We start from the raw sequence: 16,945 nt of genomic DNA, 5'->3' as shown, positions 1-16,945 counted from the left end.
TTCAGACAAAAGCAAGCACACTTCACTTGGGTGTATGAAGCGTCCCTGACTTTGTTGGCTCAGAGCAGACAAAGGTGTAACTTCACAACACTTGTCTGGATGCTTGTGTGAACTCACATGGACTTTGTTGTGAGTTGCAGCAGTATGTGACTGAAGGTAGGATCCTCTCGTGTTTAGAAAGCTTTCTTCCTAGCTTCATTATTTCTCTTTTACTATAAAAATCAGGGTAAAACCAAATGCACTAGTAGAGCAAGTTCACAGTCACTCACTCTGCCTATCTTGTCTGTCTCTACAACCAAAAGTCACCCAGTGGTATTTTATTTGCTCCCAATACTCAGACTAAATATCCAAGCCAACAAGAGGTTCCTCCGCTGCAGAGTTAACTCTGGTTCCAGCTCAGGCACTATTCCTAGGCTGACTGCTACTCACTTACAAAATTGCTTCACCTACATCTGGGCTGCTTTCAAGTCAAGCCAAGGTCATCTGGATTGCACACAAAACCTGTCCTCTGCAGTTAAATCACCAGTGTTGACAACATGCTCAGCTCGCCCACAGTTCCCACCAAATGCCTTGGACAACTAATGTGCTTCCTCTTGACTGAGAAAGAATTAAAGCAACACAGCTAAGGGCAACTCCAGCAGCCAGGACTACATCCCAGGACATCATGACACATATGAAGTGCAACACCATTGAGGAGACAAAAACTTGGATATGTTTCATTTGGGGGGAGAGCTGAAGGGGAAGAGGAAAAGCAGGTAGTCTCAGAATTTCCTCATAGAGATTCATCAAAAAAAACCCCAAAACAACAAACCAACCAACCAACACCCACCCCCACCCCCCCCCGAAATATAAAATTATATGCAATCTGGCCTATGAGTAAAGTCATGGTGCAACAAACAGAAACAAGAAAGGATACCAGGCTATAGCAGAGGTCAGCAGAAGGCAACAGTGTTGTAGTACCCATTTGGACAGAGTTCTCCAAACCATGTAAGGAGCACAGGCAGCAGCATTCGACTTTGCACGGAAATAAATGGATGCACTGAGATTTGCGCCTTTTAAGTCCCTTACCAGAGCTATTATTATTTCTAGGCTCAGGCAAACTCTTCAGGAAGTTTGGTATTATAGCATTAAAATGTAAAAAATGCAACTAAATATTCATTAAGTAACTAAGAGAAATAACAGTGACAGAAATTAGAAAGCAGTATCATTCATGAAGAGTAGCCCCTGAAATAAATTTGAATTCATTTGATATACGGTAATTTCAAGACAATGAAACCTTGAAGGCTTTACCAAAACAGCAGCCCATCACCTTTAATATTACAGCAATGGATGCAGTAACGGATATTTTTACATCACGATACATTGAGTTGTTAGCACATTAATAATCATCTTTCATCAAGCATAAAACTTGCAGTTAGGAAATACAGCTGCAATAGCACAATTATACTACTCTCAGCATATACCCTGAAGCAAAGAAAACAAATGGGCTGCTTTTCATTAAGGGACTTTGGCAAACATCTCTAAAGACAATGTTTTCTTTCCAGAAACAATCCCAAGAGGCATTTAAGAGTCTCTTTCCTGAGGTAAACCTGGTACATGAATATATTCATACTACAAAATACAAATAGTAATTTTCCAGTACATAGCACCTTCTAATTTTTCAGTAAGACAATCTATGTCTAAGTCAAATATTAACAGTTTCTTTAAATTCTTGTTTTAAAGTAAAATGCTAATCCTACATACATGTATGCTTAGTTTAATTCAGAAGGATCACTTGTATGAGCAAAATTAAACTGCTATTATCAGAACTGAAAACATAATAGACAAAAATGATTTGCAAGAACCAAACTTAGAATTTTCTTTTAGAAAATATCCCTTTTAAGATATAAGACAGGGAAGAATATTCTAAAAGTGGTAACTCCCAATTAAACGTAGAAATGGGTACATTGAAATATTTTATGTATGCTTTAAGCAATTATATATTTGCATTGTATATTTTTAATGCATAAAGTCAACAGCAGACATGGCATTTTCATTGGGTACATTTTTAGACCAAAAGTTTCTCCATCAGAAACTACACTTACCCTAGATCAGCTATAGCCATTTATTACACTTCATAAAAAAATAATACCATCTAATCTCAATGTAGAATTAGCTTGTAGCTCCTTAATATATAGTTACTCTGGCATGAACATATGATATGATGGGTACGGATCAGTTCCCTAACCATAAACATCTATTGTTATTCCACACCCAGGTCTAGCAGAGGAGACATGGGACGCATGGGAGTCCCACACCCTTCAGAAATGACAAGTAGAGGTGAGGTGATTTACCCTAGGAAGGCACCTGAGGTAGCAGCAGACACCTATTCTCTTAAGCAACAGAATCTCACCTGATGCAACAGCCAGATTTTGATTTAAAGATAAACAAACAGAAGCTACTAATTGGGGGAAAAGACATCATGGAGGACACTTAACTTTGGTATTGAAAATAATTCCACACTCTAGAGATCGAAAGAAATAAAGAACTGATACTAAAAGGCAATAACACGGTCTTATTCCCAAGCAGCTGTTTTCTGAAAGCACGGACTTCCATGAAATTCTGTAGTATAAAACCACCTCCTGATTAGCATCATTTCTCAGCATACATATCACTGCAAAACCAGGAAATTGCATCTTTTCAGCGCAGGAGGCCAGCAATAAAAATGGTTAAGATTCTCATTACAAAGTTAGCCTGCATCCTAAACACACTACAATATTCACAACTATTTTTACAGTTACATTTTGCTTCAAGGGAGTGCTTGTTACACGTGTGTGGACTCAATATAGACTGTATTTCTTCATCATAGATTCCCAACCTAATTTCAAATTTAGATTATACTGAATGGAGGAAGTTCAAAAGATAAGCATCCCCAAATCTCTCTGATCCTCCATTACAAGGGTACTTCACATTCCAGAACAGGTGCATTTTCTGTACAAGTTTCTCTCCAAGGTGTCCAAATGTTACTATACATTTTGAAACATCAGATATCTTGTTCAGATGATCACATTTTTAGATACAAAAGAGAATGAAAAATAAATACCCAGCAACAATATAGGCTACCTACACAAATTACACTGAAATTGGTCTGTATGAAAGCAAAGAGAAAAAATTCCTCAGAAACCTTCTAACATCGGGAAGTGACAAGGAGAACAGCCCACCGGCATGGTACGAAGACCAAGGCTCCTGAGCAGGCAATGGTGGGGAAATAAAGGGGACTTTCTTTTCTGGTTTGGAGTTTAATTGGTGAGTCTGTAGGCAATTACTAGCAATGTCAAGATAACCATGCTTAACTGTCTCCTGCTGAAACCTGGACATAAGCTCTGGCTAAAACCCATCTTCCATGATGTGGACTATGCAAGCTTAGAGTTACGTTAACTTCATAGCAAATGAGGACTTCTGCAAGACAGGATTCTTCAGAGGCAGGGTAAGAAACAGTTTATGAGCCTCCTTTTATTTTTGTCCTCCGGTCAGGAGAGATTGCATTTGAAATTTGTTTGTTTGGTCTGTTGTAATGTTTCAAGCTGCAGGAGTAACAGTCTCCACAAGCTCTTTATGCACTTCAAAGTTCAGAAACCGCTCCCTCCCAACCCACATTCTAGAAAACAACTTTAAATATAGCATAGTCATGTACAGACAAGTTTGGTAGTCTCAGGTGAATTAAACCTTATACCTTCAGGTGCTTCTTTTTCAGGAGCTCTGGGGTAGCCACAGGCTACATAGCACAGTGCAGCCCAACTTCCACTTCTACATGTCATACGCACAAGCATTTCATGGACTGAGGCTACGACTTGTAATTGTTTTCAAATTGGGTTTTCTCTCCAAGAAAACAGTGGCTTTGCCATAAGCTGTTCATTCCTCACTTTCCTCCCACTGGTAACACTTCCATCAGACCTCCTTCAGACGAATGCTATTTTTCTCCCATGCAAACAGGATCAGCCAATCATGTAGTTATTACATTGTAGAAAATAACTGCAGGACAAATGTCTATGGCGATAACTGGAAAGTTAATGAAAATTTTCACTGTTTCCCATTCCTCTACTGAACCTCAATTGCAACGGGCAAAGCAACTTCGTATGCAGGGGAAGGCATGACCAGGAAAATACACAGTGCTGAGTGCTTATTTTTAGATACCTGGTGAAACTCTGAACTCAGACTTCAGTCAGATATTGCATATATTCCATATTCGAAGATCACAAAGGATCAGCAAATACCACTAGTCAAGCAAAACAGTATTTCCCACAGCAGTTAAGGGGTAGTAAGTCTGAGTACTTCAAAACAGGCGTGGGAACCCTGAGCATCCATGTCATATTCAGTCCAATAAGGTCTTCGTAAAGAATGTGAGTTTTTAAAAACAGATGCAAAGGCAAAGTAGTATTAATTTACTTGTGGGATTTTGGAGGGCAACATAAATCCCTAATTCTGCTGGCTTTTATGATTCTTTGGGAACAATCAAACACAATCCCGGTTAGCACTTAAACTCATACTCAAGTGCAGCCCTGAATAATGTCTTTCTTTGAAATAGGTCCCTTTGTCACTGCACTCGACATGCAGTGTTTGATCCTACTAGCAAGAAGTGCATTTAACAGAAAACCTGTATTTAAATGAAAAGACAGGACAGGGATAAAATTGTCAGACAATATACGGACAAAATATGAATGTGTGCTTTCTGCAGCCTTGTATGGTCTTTTATTTGTTATTACTGTGCAAACAAACATATCTATATATTCCTTACCTTTAACATAGTGAATTCATATGGCTGATAACCTTTGAAACTTTCATGGATGGCTGCCATCGTGTGCGAAGTTTTTTCCCAAAAATGAAGAAGTGTTGTCTGTAAGGTAGGATAAAATTTCAGTGCAATGTTAGCTTTAACACCAATTTGCTTTCAGTGCAAATTTCACATCTCCCCTCCAATACTAGTTATATATTCTTACAATTGAATATTGCCATGTTAACCTCTTACAAAAACATATATTAACGGGAAATCTTTGTTTTGGAGGTCAACATTTTTTTTGGATACCTGATATGTTGTTAACACATGAGAAAGGAGGTTGCATCTGCTTGCTCCCAAAAGATCCACTTTTTGACAGACATCAGTCTTCAGTTTGTCAAAGTTGAGTTTTGCATGTCGCACTTGAGCTTGAACCTTCAGACAAAGGGACAATTGTTATGTAGCTATTTTTTTTCTCTCTGGTTTTCTACCCCAGCTTCATGAAAGAGCAAACTAATACAACTTTTAGGGAAATCAGACAACCAAACAGACTCAATTAAAATTTAAATAGAACTTTATTATAGCATCAATCCCACTGAAATTAAGATACGGCAGGGTGATATATGCTAAAGTACAGCTCTTAGTATCTTCTATGTTACTGCTTTCCTAATATATTCAGTGAAGAAATTTTATTTTCTAACCCCTGTTTATAAGATGGATATTAGTATTAAATATATACTGAGAAGATAATAATTGGAAAACATACTCATTTTGGTATCTCTTTACAGAAATACCAATTCAAAGCCTGACCAACAAATCTGGAACTAAAAGTTTACTACATAATATACAGGTGCACAGGCAAAGACATCTCCACGTACCTACAGCAGGAGACAAATTATACTGACAAACTTTAAAGTTGATTTGCAACTCTTGTTGACAATATAGCACTTCAATAACTTTGAAGTGCTACAAAAATTTTGCTTATTAAAGTCTTCCTTCTAAAACGGAGTGCTTTTACTGTTTATTGCTACAAGAAAAATATTAAGGCCCCCTTTCTTAGAAACAAACAATTTCAGTTTCAAAGGGTTTTAGATTTTCCATTTATTCTTCTACCACCTGTTAAGTATATACAAGACACTGTCTGTTACACAAGCTGCACATGTTTGACAACAATACTGGTATTCTCATGATCAGATATCAGGGTAGAAAGTTGATGTAGGTGTTGTGTACCCAGGATCCCCCATTTTTATGACAGCTCTATACACTACTGTAATACTTTATTAACAAAACAAATTTGTTTATAACAAAATTTGTATACAAAATTTAGTTTTCTTCCAGGGAAATGGGAAACAATCAAACCACAAAACATGATGATTTTCCTATAACTCTTTCACAGTTACAATAAAATGTTTACCCCAAAAAACCTTCACAGTGGAAAACCCCACTGAATGCAAATTAAATACATTTCCTTTCCTTTACTTGCCTAACTCAGAGAGTAAACTGATTTTGTTCAGAATACGCAGACTCAATCAAACAAGATCTCACAAACTTGTATGCTCCTGATCTTCAGAAGTGAATCCAGAATCTTGCAGCAAGTGCCTGTGCAACTTGTGTGGTAAGGACAGATACATACCTCATAACACAATCCAAAATGTTAGGCTTACCATATTTCTAATCTTATTTTCCCAAACTCACTTAGAGTATGTGAGACTTCCAACCAGGCAGAAAAACAGCAAAAGATCTGCATCACAAATTCATCACGTGACCTACTCACACAAATTGTGGGACTCTTGGGTTGCTGGATTTGTGGCAACTTTTTTTCACTGATCAGATAGCTTCTGCATAAGTAATATAATAGGGTTGCACATATCATAGGCCTGATATGTTCATAATGAAGAAACTACCATAATTCAAAATTTCTGATAAACGCAGCATCTCACAGGTGAGATTTTAATAGTAGAAAAAGATGATGCCTATAAAAAATTACTTTTTTTTTTTAAAATAAAGAAGCAGCAGTGATACTCTACCTTTATAAAATAGCTTTGTGGTTAGTACATTCATCTAGAAGGGGAAGTCTTCCAGGATAACTCCACATATTACACCAAGCAATCAATGAACAAATCTTGAGTTCTGGTAATAACAACTACATCTCAAACTTCTGACCTGTTCCAGTGCTCTAACCACAAGACTACAGCATCTTACTGATGACTTGCTTTGTTGTTTTGGCATATTGAAGAGCTTCAAACCAAAGAGGGTTGTCCAGAGCTGGAAGAGTTCTTTGATAACAAGGAGATGATTTGGTGAGGTGGAGACAGATTTGAATTCCCTCAGGAAGGAGGAAATTGCTCCCGTGGCTTCCACTCCTTAGGCAAGTATGACAAATGCTAAGCTATGATATAAAAAGCATGGAGCAGCTACTGCCAAGATATCCCCCTACAAAGTACAATATTTTTGTGAAAAGCCTTACCCAGACGGAACTACACTGGCATGAGCTGAGGCTGCCTCTTAGTGTGGGATCCTCAAGGGACTTTACGCTTCTTCTTTTAGCTTGAGGATCTGTGCCTGGCTGAAGGCCGAGTGAGGCACCATGCTATCCATGCCAGTCCCATCCCACCCACAACTGTCTAGTCAAAACAGCAGGTGGGTAAAGAGCTTATAATTAGGCAGCAACAGAGCAGGACAGGAGCAGTGGCAGAAGCAGCGGGGAGCCTTTATCAAGTCCTGGGTAACACACCTTTGTCCTGCATTAGGTCCTCAAATCCTTTATTTGCTTTAGCTCCGAGTGACTGAGAGCACAGTCTAAAAAGGAGACTTGTGAAGAAAACCATGGGCCTGTGCAAAAAGGAACTTCTAACTGAAATCCAAACATGTGATTACAACTGTATCTATTGCCAGCAAGAATTGCTACAACAGGAAGGTATTTAAGTAAGAGACGTTGTAGGGCTTTGAAAAACCTAGGGAGACTTAAGACTAAATTCTAACCTCAGTTACAGCCATGAAAATCCAGAGAAATTCAACTGATGTCAGTGGAAATGTGTCAAATATAAAACTATATTTTACAACGGTGCAGCTGAAATCAAAATCCCTTTCCTATTCAGTAGATCATAGCACTGGTGAAAACACAGTAAGAACAGCTGTGGCTTTGTAGACTGATAGTCGAAGTGAGCAAAGAATGTTAGTTCTGGGGAATATAAATACTCTGTCAGAGATGGTGGGCCACAAGAAAAAAAAAAAGTACTACTAAATGAAATTATAAATTTCTACAACTGCAAGTCTGCACAAGGATTTTATACAACAGACTGGGATTTGGGTCTACCTCACATCTCTAACTCTTAAAAGAGGACAAAAATTACAGAAAACAAAAAACCTGTAAAGTTTGAGTTCTAGTCTTCCTGCATACAGTCTTCAGGGATATTTAGCAAGAAACAATGTCAGCATTTATCTTAACTGAACATGTAGTTAGCATCTCTTTTAAAAGCTAGAGCATTCACAAAGAGAAAGAGGTGATCCACAACACAATGTAGAATACAAACCTGTATGTTTGACATGCTCATACAAATGATTCAAAATACTTAATGCTGTGTTACCAAATGCCGCATATTTCTTGCCAACCAGGGAAGATGCGGTACTATGAGAACTATTAAATTAAGGATGATTTTAGGTTTTTTGATATACTGAAAGTTTATTGAGCAGAAGTACTCTCCATTTAGCAGCACCAATGCAGGACAGCCAAGAAAGAACACCGCATACTACATCAGCAGGACCTTTTGCCTTTCATGTGTGCCAATAAATGTATTTTCAATTCAAATTATTATTAGACATCTGTTAGGATTACTTGTGGCTTCAGGAATTAGGTATAAAACATTAGTGCTTACAAAGTATAATCTACTTAATACCACACAAGTTATCAGAATGAACCTTTGGTTTTCTACTCAAGGGAAAGCTGATGTAATACATACTAATCTTCTCCTTTCTCTGCAATTACTCTCTAAGACATGAGAAACAGGACCTCATTGTGGTCTCAGTCCTGCAAATTTTTATTCATATATTTAACTTTATTGAAGCTGAACATACAAAACTTCTCAAAATCCTGGTCTGAAAGTGTCAGGATTTTACTGACTGTAAGAGAACTGCACTGATCCAGATGCAACTTGGACATTTTACGATGAAATAGCTCCTATGCCTCTGAAACTGCAGGTGCTAGCTGTGAGGTTCATGCTGTACAAGATAATCTTATGGTACTACTGTCATAAAAAAAGATTACTCTTCATCTTTTTCTTTTTCTAAGCAGCAACCTGGAGCAACTTGCTTTTAATTTCCCAATGCAAACATCTAAGTACAATATTTATGGAATATAATTCTTTAAAGAGAGCACATAAGAAAACATAAATTTGGAAAGCAGTATCTTATCAAATCAATAGCTTGATAAACTATAAGATACCAGATAAAACTGAAATAATTTTAAAAGAATAAAATAATATGTATGTAAGTAAGTAAGTAAATAAATATTAAAATCCTAAATCCTGGGGGCTTGAAAGTCAGATTCTGGTATGCTTGATTGTAAGGGCAAGTATTTGCTAACACAGGTTCCTAAACCTATATTCAAACAGAAAAGTCGCAATCTTCAAGAGTGCTAACATAAAAAAAAAAAGAAAAAAAATGTTCAGACCCAGTTAAAAAACCCTATTCAATATGTTCAGTTACTAAAATACAGATTTGTCATGTATTTTCAAGGAATCTTTATGTCCTCTACAGTACATCTGTGTAATTAGTTTCTTTTAGTCTACCATATAATGCAAAACTTATTTTTAGTAGTAGCCCAATTTTAGGGACAATTCAGCTAGTGAAGCATCATCTCCAAAATGAACTTATGTCGGATAAACGCACTAACTCACTTTACATACAGTATATTTTTGTCTCAGCATTTCCAACATAGAAGCAGAAACAGATGCTTCCAGTCTAATTTGTCACCCAGCCTCTCACTTACTCGATCTGAAAAGCATGCACAGCGTGTGTATAGGCTGGAAGGAGGGGGGTAAGTAAATCAAGAGGGAAAAATGCCTGGAATATAGCAAACCTTCCTGTTGGGGGCTCTGCGTAAACTCTACCAGCAGATGGAATCAGCACAAATCTCTGCATTAAATAAGCATAGCACCTTCTGGCATACCTGACTGTTGTAAAGACTACATGAAAATTAAATGCAAACTGAAGTAGGCTGTAGTTTGAGGACAAAGTATTTAGCGTATCTTACAGCATTTCTGCATATAGCACAGAAAGCATAAGGAACTGGATTCTCAATTCCCACAAAACTGTAATAACTTCATAGCTTGAGTGATGTTATGACAAGGAACACCCATTACACTTTTACACGAGCATATATAAGCACTTACTGATTTTTTTTTTTTTTTTAAATTCAAGATTGATGCTGGGTAGTCAGAGAACAGAAAAGGTAATGTTTTACACAAAATAGCGCCTGTAACTAAACTTTTCCATGTGCAATGAAAGGACTTCCAACCTCTTGCACAGCACTAAACCCGATTTCAGTGTGCTTTGCTATGTTCTACATTTTGCAGACTATACTTCGACTCAACTGTTCCCTTGGGTTGGAATAGTATTTATTGCATTCATTAATCTCTGCTCCATCAACTTGTAGGAATAACACGGAAGAACAATGGTTAAAGAAGAGGTAGCGTACTTCTGTTTGTCTGCTTCAGCCCTGGTTATTAAAATCTTCATTTATGATTTGATGAGAAACAATGATAAAAATTAATTTTAGGAGGTGAAAGTTATAAAGTGAGAAATGCCTAGCTAAAAAGGAAAACTACTTGGACAGTGTAATAGATCCAAATAATATCTCTCAGGTCTGAAGCCGAGCAGATGTAGATCATATTTGTTCAAGAAATCAAACTATTCTTGAAATATGAATTTAGATAATCTAAAGTGCATAATGAGTTCCAATGATACATTTCTTAAATTTGCCATTTTGGACTTAATTATGATCACCTGCACTTGTGCACGCATCCCCATGCACCTCATCCTATTAAGCTTGATTAAGCAAATTTGCAGTCACGTTGCAATTCATATAAAGGACTTAATTACCATTGCATGTCTACCTGTCTCATTCTGGAAAGCAACAAAAGTACCGTCTGCCTTTCTGCCACACAAGAACAACTGATGTGTCAGCTTTGAAAGGGAAGTTATGTCTGTGTGAGGAGAGGAAAAACTGCAGGTACACTTGCTGTACGGACTGCCTTTTTCTTCTTTTCCTGTGCAAGACTAGCAGAGGGGAGCTGCTAAATATGACTCAGATTCCCAGTCACTACAGCAGTACAAGCAAACAACACTTCGAAATGGCTGTCGAAAATATACATGTCCTGTGTTGAGGTAGGTTACATGTATCAGAAACTTCATGAGGAAAGACAGTAGATAAATGAAAGCTGAATTAAACGTGTATTAGGCCAGTTGCATTGTAAAAGACAAAGATTTTGGAAAAGAAACTGGCACAACTTTCTGGTATCCTAAATTGGTAGAAAACTCTTATTATATACGGACTTGATCAAGTCAAGTCTATCACAAGATATAACACAGCACAAAGACTTTTCAGCCACCAAAGACTATTTTTCTAGTGGCTGAAACATTCATGGTGAGAAACAAATTAAATATTCAACCGAAACACAGTGATATCCAACCTAATCCCATGAAATCAATACCTACTCAAATAACTGCAATATCTACTAGCAAATTACCTGCCATTATTACCCAGAGATTTTAGATTTAATTGAAGCATCTAATTCACCCATTCAGATATCTCACGGGAGACTGTGGCATGTTCATGACAGTCCTGGTACTGAATGTAAGCAATAGAGGAAGAATGCTGAAGTACAGCAAAGAAAAAAAGAAAAAAAAAAAAAAAGAAGGCAGAAGAAATGCTATACCACTCCATAACAGAACATGGAGAAATGTAGCTTAATACATATTAGTGTAGCAGCAGCAGCATTTCACTGTATTTACTGGGACAAAGAACAAGCATGTTTCTCTCCCAAACAACTCGATCTGAAACATCAATTGTGCACAAACAGAATGACCATAAAGTCATCATAAGCTAGTAAAAAGTTCCTTTCCTTTCATCACAACGTTTTTGTTTCTAGTCAGAACAATCAAATCTCCATGGTTTTAACATGTATTTTGCTCTCCTTACACTATGACATTGTAACTGAAATGTTATTCCCCCAAACGCGGCACCTTTCATGCAAACTTTGTCATTCAAACCTGCGACGTTTTAGCTATTTTCACAATCCTACCCTGTTTGAATTCGTAGGATAGAATCATTCTTACACTTAGTTTTCCTTCTCAAAAAATGAGCTTAGTCAAAACCAGGATTTTTCATCTACCTCTGCAATCAGAATGGGAGACAAAATAACAGCTCTAATAGTTTTAATTCACACACAAGAACAATAGCCTCTGATGAGAATTCACATTTTCATTTGAATATGTGACTGTTCCCTTTGATTTCAATAGTATTGCTCATTATTATTTAACATTTGTATTACAGCAGTTCCTGAAAGCTTCAATGAGACTGGGTCCCATTGTCCTCGACACCAAAAAGCCCTGAATAAATTACAGGTCTGCCCCAGAGTTATGGAATACTTAAGCACAAGCCCCAGTGTTTGAAAGGCAGGGGTCTTAAATTAGGATTGCACTGGGAAAACAAGCCCTTACTGGGTATCTGCAGGGGTGAGTAACTCTTGCCCTCAGTATAGTGGAGCCTACCCCACCAGAACATTATGACATTATAGCAGCCACTTGTTCCGTTTTGCAAATTAAAACAACTAAAGATCCATAGCCTGCACCATTCTGTCACTTGTGTGGTACAGTTCTCTTAAACCTCCGTTGTGCTACACGCATATGCATGTGCACACACACGCAAGTCTACTATAAACTTTTCTGTTGCAACACCTACCAGCTAAAAAGCATTACAGCTGCCGCTGGCTGTCTGGATATAACACATTGAAGCAAACTTCAGCCTTCACCTGTCCTCCTGATCTGAGAATTTGGGCAATTTGAAGGGCTTGGAGGTTTTTTTTTCTGCTTATACTGATTTATAATAAAAGTAGAAACATATCCTGACTGGTGTGAAGATAAAATTGAAGTCTTCTACATAAAATTCCAAGTTCTGTGGGGGGCTTTTTTTGCGATTTCTCATGGGTAAGGCCGTTGGATTTTAAACTCCTCGCTCCCTTTTCCTTCTGTCCCCCTCAGGAAGGACTAATTAAGATGCTATAGACAGGAGAATATTTGTGTACCAGGCAAGGATAGGATTATATGACAGAACTAAATTTCACATGGACACTTTACACCGACACGTGATAGCTTTGATACAATGCGGAGCTCTAAATTAGTGTGTAGCATGCAACTGATAATACAACAGAATTTCTCAAGTCCATGAAATTAACAGAAATAAAAGAACAGTTTTTGTGTTCTACTCCCATCTGTGCCTCTGATGCTGTATTATCCTATGGAACAACTGGGGGTTAATTATTTTTTCATCAGGAAAGTGATCATACGCTGATAGCTCTTACTTCTGCCTCTAACATGCTCTGCTGCCCTGAGGCACTGAATAAATTATAATTTGAAAAGAAAAAAACCAGGAGCTTTTTAAGAAGCTATATTGAAGGAACTTTGCAAAGTTGCATTACTTAGGCCCTAAACTATACATACATTCATATATATATTTATCATTGCAGTACCATCTCCTAGAATGGAACAGAACAACCTGAAAATCTTTTAAGGTTGGATGATAATGTTCTGTACTTTAAATCTATTAGCAATTACAACTTTCAAAACCTTATCCACCTAGAAAACAACATAATCATGTAATAGGGAAAGCTTAGTATATTTGTGTTGGATTAAGTTTTCACAGTTTTAAAAACACATCAGATGTCATTAGTTTTAGTTGAACTACTACTTTTTTAAAATACCACAATTTTTATACTATTTTAAATAAAACTATTTTAAATAAAAAATATTTTAAATATAAAAAAATATATTTAATTTACTTTTTTCAGTACGTTAAAAACACTGTATTAGACGCATTCAGGTATCTGTGGGTAACAAAGTTTTAAACTCAGGAAGCACCAAAAAGGATTCCATATTTTCTCTGATTCTGTGATTTTCAACACATCCTAACAGGATACGGCCCATTTCAGCAGTTCTTTGAGAAGAGCCATTATAACTCCCATAGTAATCTTCAAAATTGTAGTCACTATTTTGGCTCAGTTTTTGCCAGAATTTGTCCCTGTGCACAGCAGGATTCCCATCCCCTTGGTCATTCATACCTGATCCAGCTTTGGGAAGCTCTGCAGGTTTTCTAGAAAAGCATTCCTAGACAGTTGCCATGTATTTGGCTAGAGAGTTTAAGGCCAGAATAAATCAGTAGATTAATATCACAAAATATTACTCCTGCACTTACCCTAAGGCATGTCTTCCAGAAAGACACGCTAGGTGTGCCTAGCTCAGATGTTGACATCTACATTGTTATCCCGTGATCTGTTTTAGTGGGTGGAGATCTGGCCAACGCAAACAATTGAGACTAGAGTTTGGTTCATGTTACCCTAAAAGAGCCCGTTTCTCTCCACTGGACTATAAAGGGAGATCTTGTTGATTAGTTTAAGTGCAGACATATACGTAGCAGATGTCTGAAGTTAGGTTTGATAAATCCTAACTTAAGTGACGTCCAGGGAAAAAAAAAAATTCTTTATTGCAATAGTAATTATAAGTATTTAAATACGTGCCTTATTTACCATTTGAAGCACAAGCTTCCAAAGCCATGATTCTTGATAAACCCCTGATAAGTAGATTAAGGAGCCTCAGCAACTTACATACCACAGTCAAGCCAGCTCTTCATCTTCTCTTTGTTAAATGAGACAGATTGACTTAGAAACACCTCGTCTTAAGTAATTTCCCTTAGTCCTCAAGTTACATCTTACACTTTTTGATACTCTCCAGTTTTTCAAGTCAGAGATGTGGACTGCAATCTGTGCTCAGTCAAACTGTATCGAGAGACTCCTGCCACTGCCTGACAGCTAAGCTACATCTTTACAGAAGATCTTCACAAAAACTGTTGCAGAAACCTTGCAAATGTAGTTGCAGAGCTGCAATTAGCAATTTGCTGCCTGGGAGGAGAAAAGAATTAAATATACAAAAGCGATGAAATTGTGATTAAATATACAAAAGAGCTCCTTAATCTAGAACTCCAAACATACGCTGTCGTGTTTGTATCTCCAGTCACTGGAGACGTGCCCTTGTGCTTCGGATACAAATATATCCCAGACAAACTAGTACTTCCATTCTCTGTTCTCTTCTTTGACCATAGAGCCTCATGCTTTTCTTTTCTCCTGCCTATGCAACTTTGTCCTCATTTCTAGCCCTGTCCTTATCCTCTCAGTACTTTGGGTCAGATGCGTAACTTTTTCTTTCTGGTTTGAAAACCATGTCTATGGTCCTGGGTCAAGGAGAATGTCACGTTAAAGAGCAAAGTGCTTAATGAGCATTGCTGCATTTTTTTTTCTTTAACAGCAATATAAAAATATAAGGTAAGAAAAGATGTTGTTAGGTACACTGAATTAACTACTGCTATTTTTAATTCCCAGTAGACATACAAATATCATATTTACCAAACAGCCAGGTCGTGGACACGCACCATGACTTCTTTGTGGATTTTATTCAGTAGAATATGAAATTTGCTCTTTGTGTCACATTTATGCCACATTTGCCTCATAAGTTTTTCAGTACTCAGCCTGTAAAAATTTTACTGCCTTGAGCCTGTTGGCTCACACACCACGTAACTCCAGCCTGGCAGTAATGAGTAAGCCATGGTCAAAACTGCTTATTTCATAACCACTGACAGTCAGCAGATGTGAGCAATTCTCTGACCCCTGTGAGGATATAAGGTTATGGCTGGCTTGAATATTCTTCCTTTTTTTCCCCTCCAAAAAACAAAGGTTGGTTGTACCATCTTCTGATATTTTCAATGATGGCTATCACAGAAATTGAATCCTACCAAGTAGCTTTCCCTCTCTCTTTTATGGAAACACATACACATTTATCTTACTCCTTTCTCTCTTTCTTTTTTTCTACTGCCTCACTTCCTTCCCAGCCCTGTGTTTATCCTGCTGCTTTATAATGTACCTTTTCCAATTCTCTTGTGTCTCTTTAGGGATGGGGAAAAATGAGAACCTCCTCGCACATTATGCATGTGATTCCATAAATATTACACAGTGACATGAAGATTTTTTTTTCACTCTATATTTTTTTTCCAGCCAAAGCCAAGTTGGATCTGCAAGAGCAGATCAGTTCAGGCTTAGCAACGGGGGAAAAAAAAGCAAGCGAGAACAAAATGTCTGATCAAAGATGTAAATCGGTTTCTGTAAAAAAATGATAGATTAGGATTTTCCATCCCGGAAAAAAGAGATGAGTAAGGAGTATGATGGAAGTCCATCATACCACACATACAAAAGTTGTAGAAGACCAGACTTGAGCCAACACAGGAACCAGAGGGCATTGTACCAAATGAGCCATTTGAACTCAGCACAAGGACAGTGGATCTTTACACAACATCTGTGTCAGTAGGGCAGCTCTCCGATCACAGCGATCTGTTGTGGTGGCCAGAATTTACGTTGGTTCAAAAGGCAACTGGACAATTTTATAGAAAAAACCCAAAACGCTATGTCTTACGATGCCTCCACTGGCCACAGTACTACAAGAAAATGCCACTGTGTATTTGCTCTATGCAACTCCCGCGTTGCTAGCATTGGTCACCAATGAAGGCAGATGATGGACAGTGGATTTTTGTTTGAACTAACATGTCCATCCTTAAGAATAAGGTAACCCCCTGAGGCATGTTTGCAGGTCAAGATGGGTTTGTGAGTTTGCTATGCTGGATTCAGACTGGCTCAGTGCCTTCTCATGGTGCCAGAACTCTCTGTTCTGTGGTCTAAGGCAGCACAGATATTTCAAATGAGCTTTTCCAACAAGGTAGTAATCTCTTTAACACCTGTGTAACAGCAGGTTTTCCGTTATTAAAATTCAAAAGCACGTTGAGTTATATAATTTTACAACTGTAAGAGTGCTCAGTTTCAATTGCCAGGGTGTATTCCAGCACTGCCTATGCCCAAACATGTCTAAATAACAGAA

General features: G+C 37.6%; 1 protein-coding gene across 5 annotated transcripts in view; it reads right to left on the bottom strand.

Annotated features, from left to right (window-relative positions):
- The window catches only part of ICA1 (islet cell autoantigen 1), a 78,463-nt gene that overhangs the window by 20,863 nt on the left and 40,655 nt on the right, over positions 1-16,945 (bottom strand). For all 5 annotated transcript variants that reach the window (XM_087774186.1, XM_087774202.1, XM_087774211.1 and 2 more), the window contains exons 7-8: positions 5,063-5,188; positions 4,775-4,873 (exon numbers count right to left, since the gene is read on the bottom strand). In XM_087774186.1, the coding sequence (XP_087630312.1) occupies positions 4,775-4,873; positions 5,063-5,188 (225 nt within the window). The remainder of the gene's footprint in view (positions 1-4,774; positions 4,874-5,062; positions 5,189-16,945) is intronic.

Source organism: Nipponia nippon, unplaced genomic scaffold (genome assembly GCF_047370975.1).
Source record: "Nipponia nippon isolate SJK-2023a ecotype South Korea unplaced genomic scaffold, ASM4737097v1 scaffold_1, whole genome shotgun sequence".
In the NCBI taxonomy this organism is placed as follows: Eukaryota; Metazoa; Chordata; class Aves; order Pelecaniformes; family Threskiornithidae; genus Nipponia; species Nipponia nippon.
This window is presented reverse-complemented; position numbering and strand designations above follow the sequence as displayed.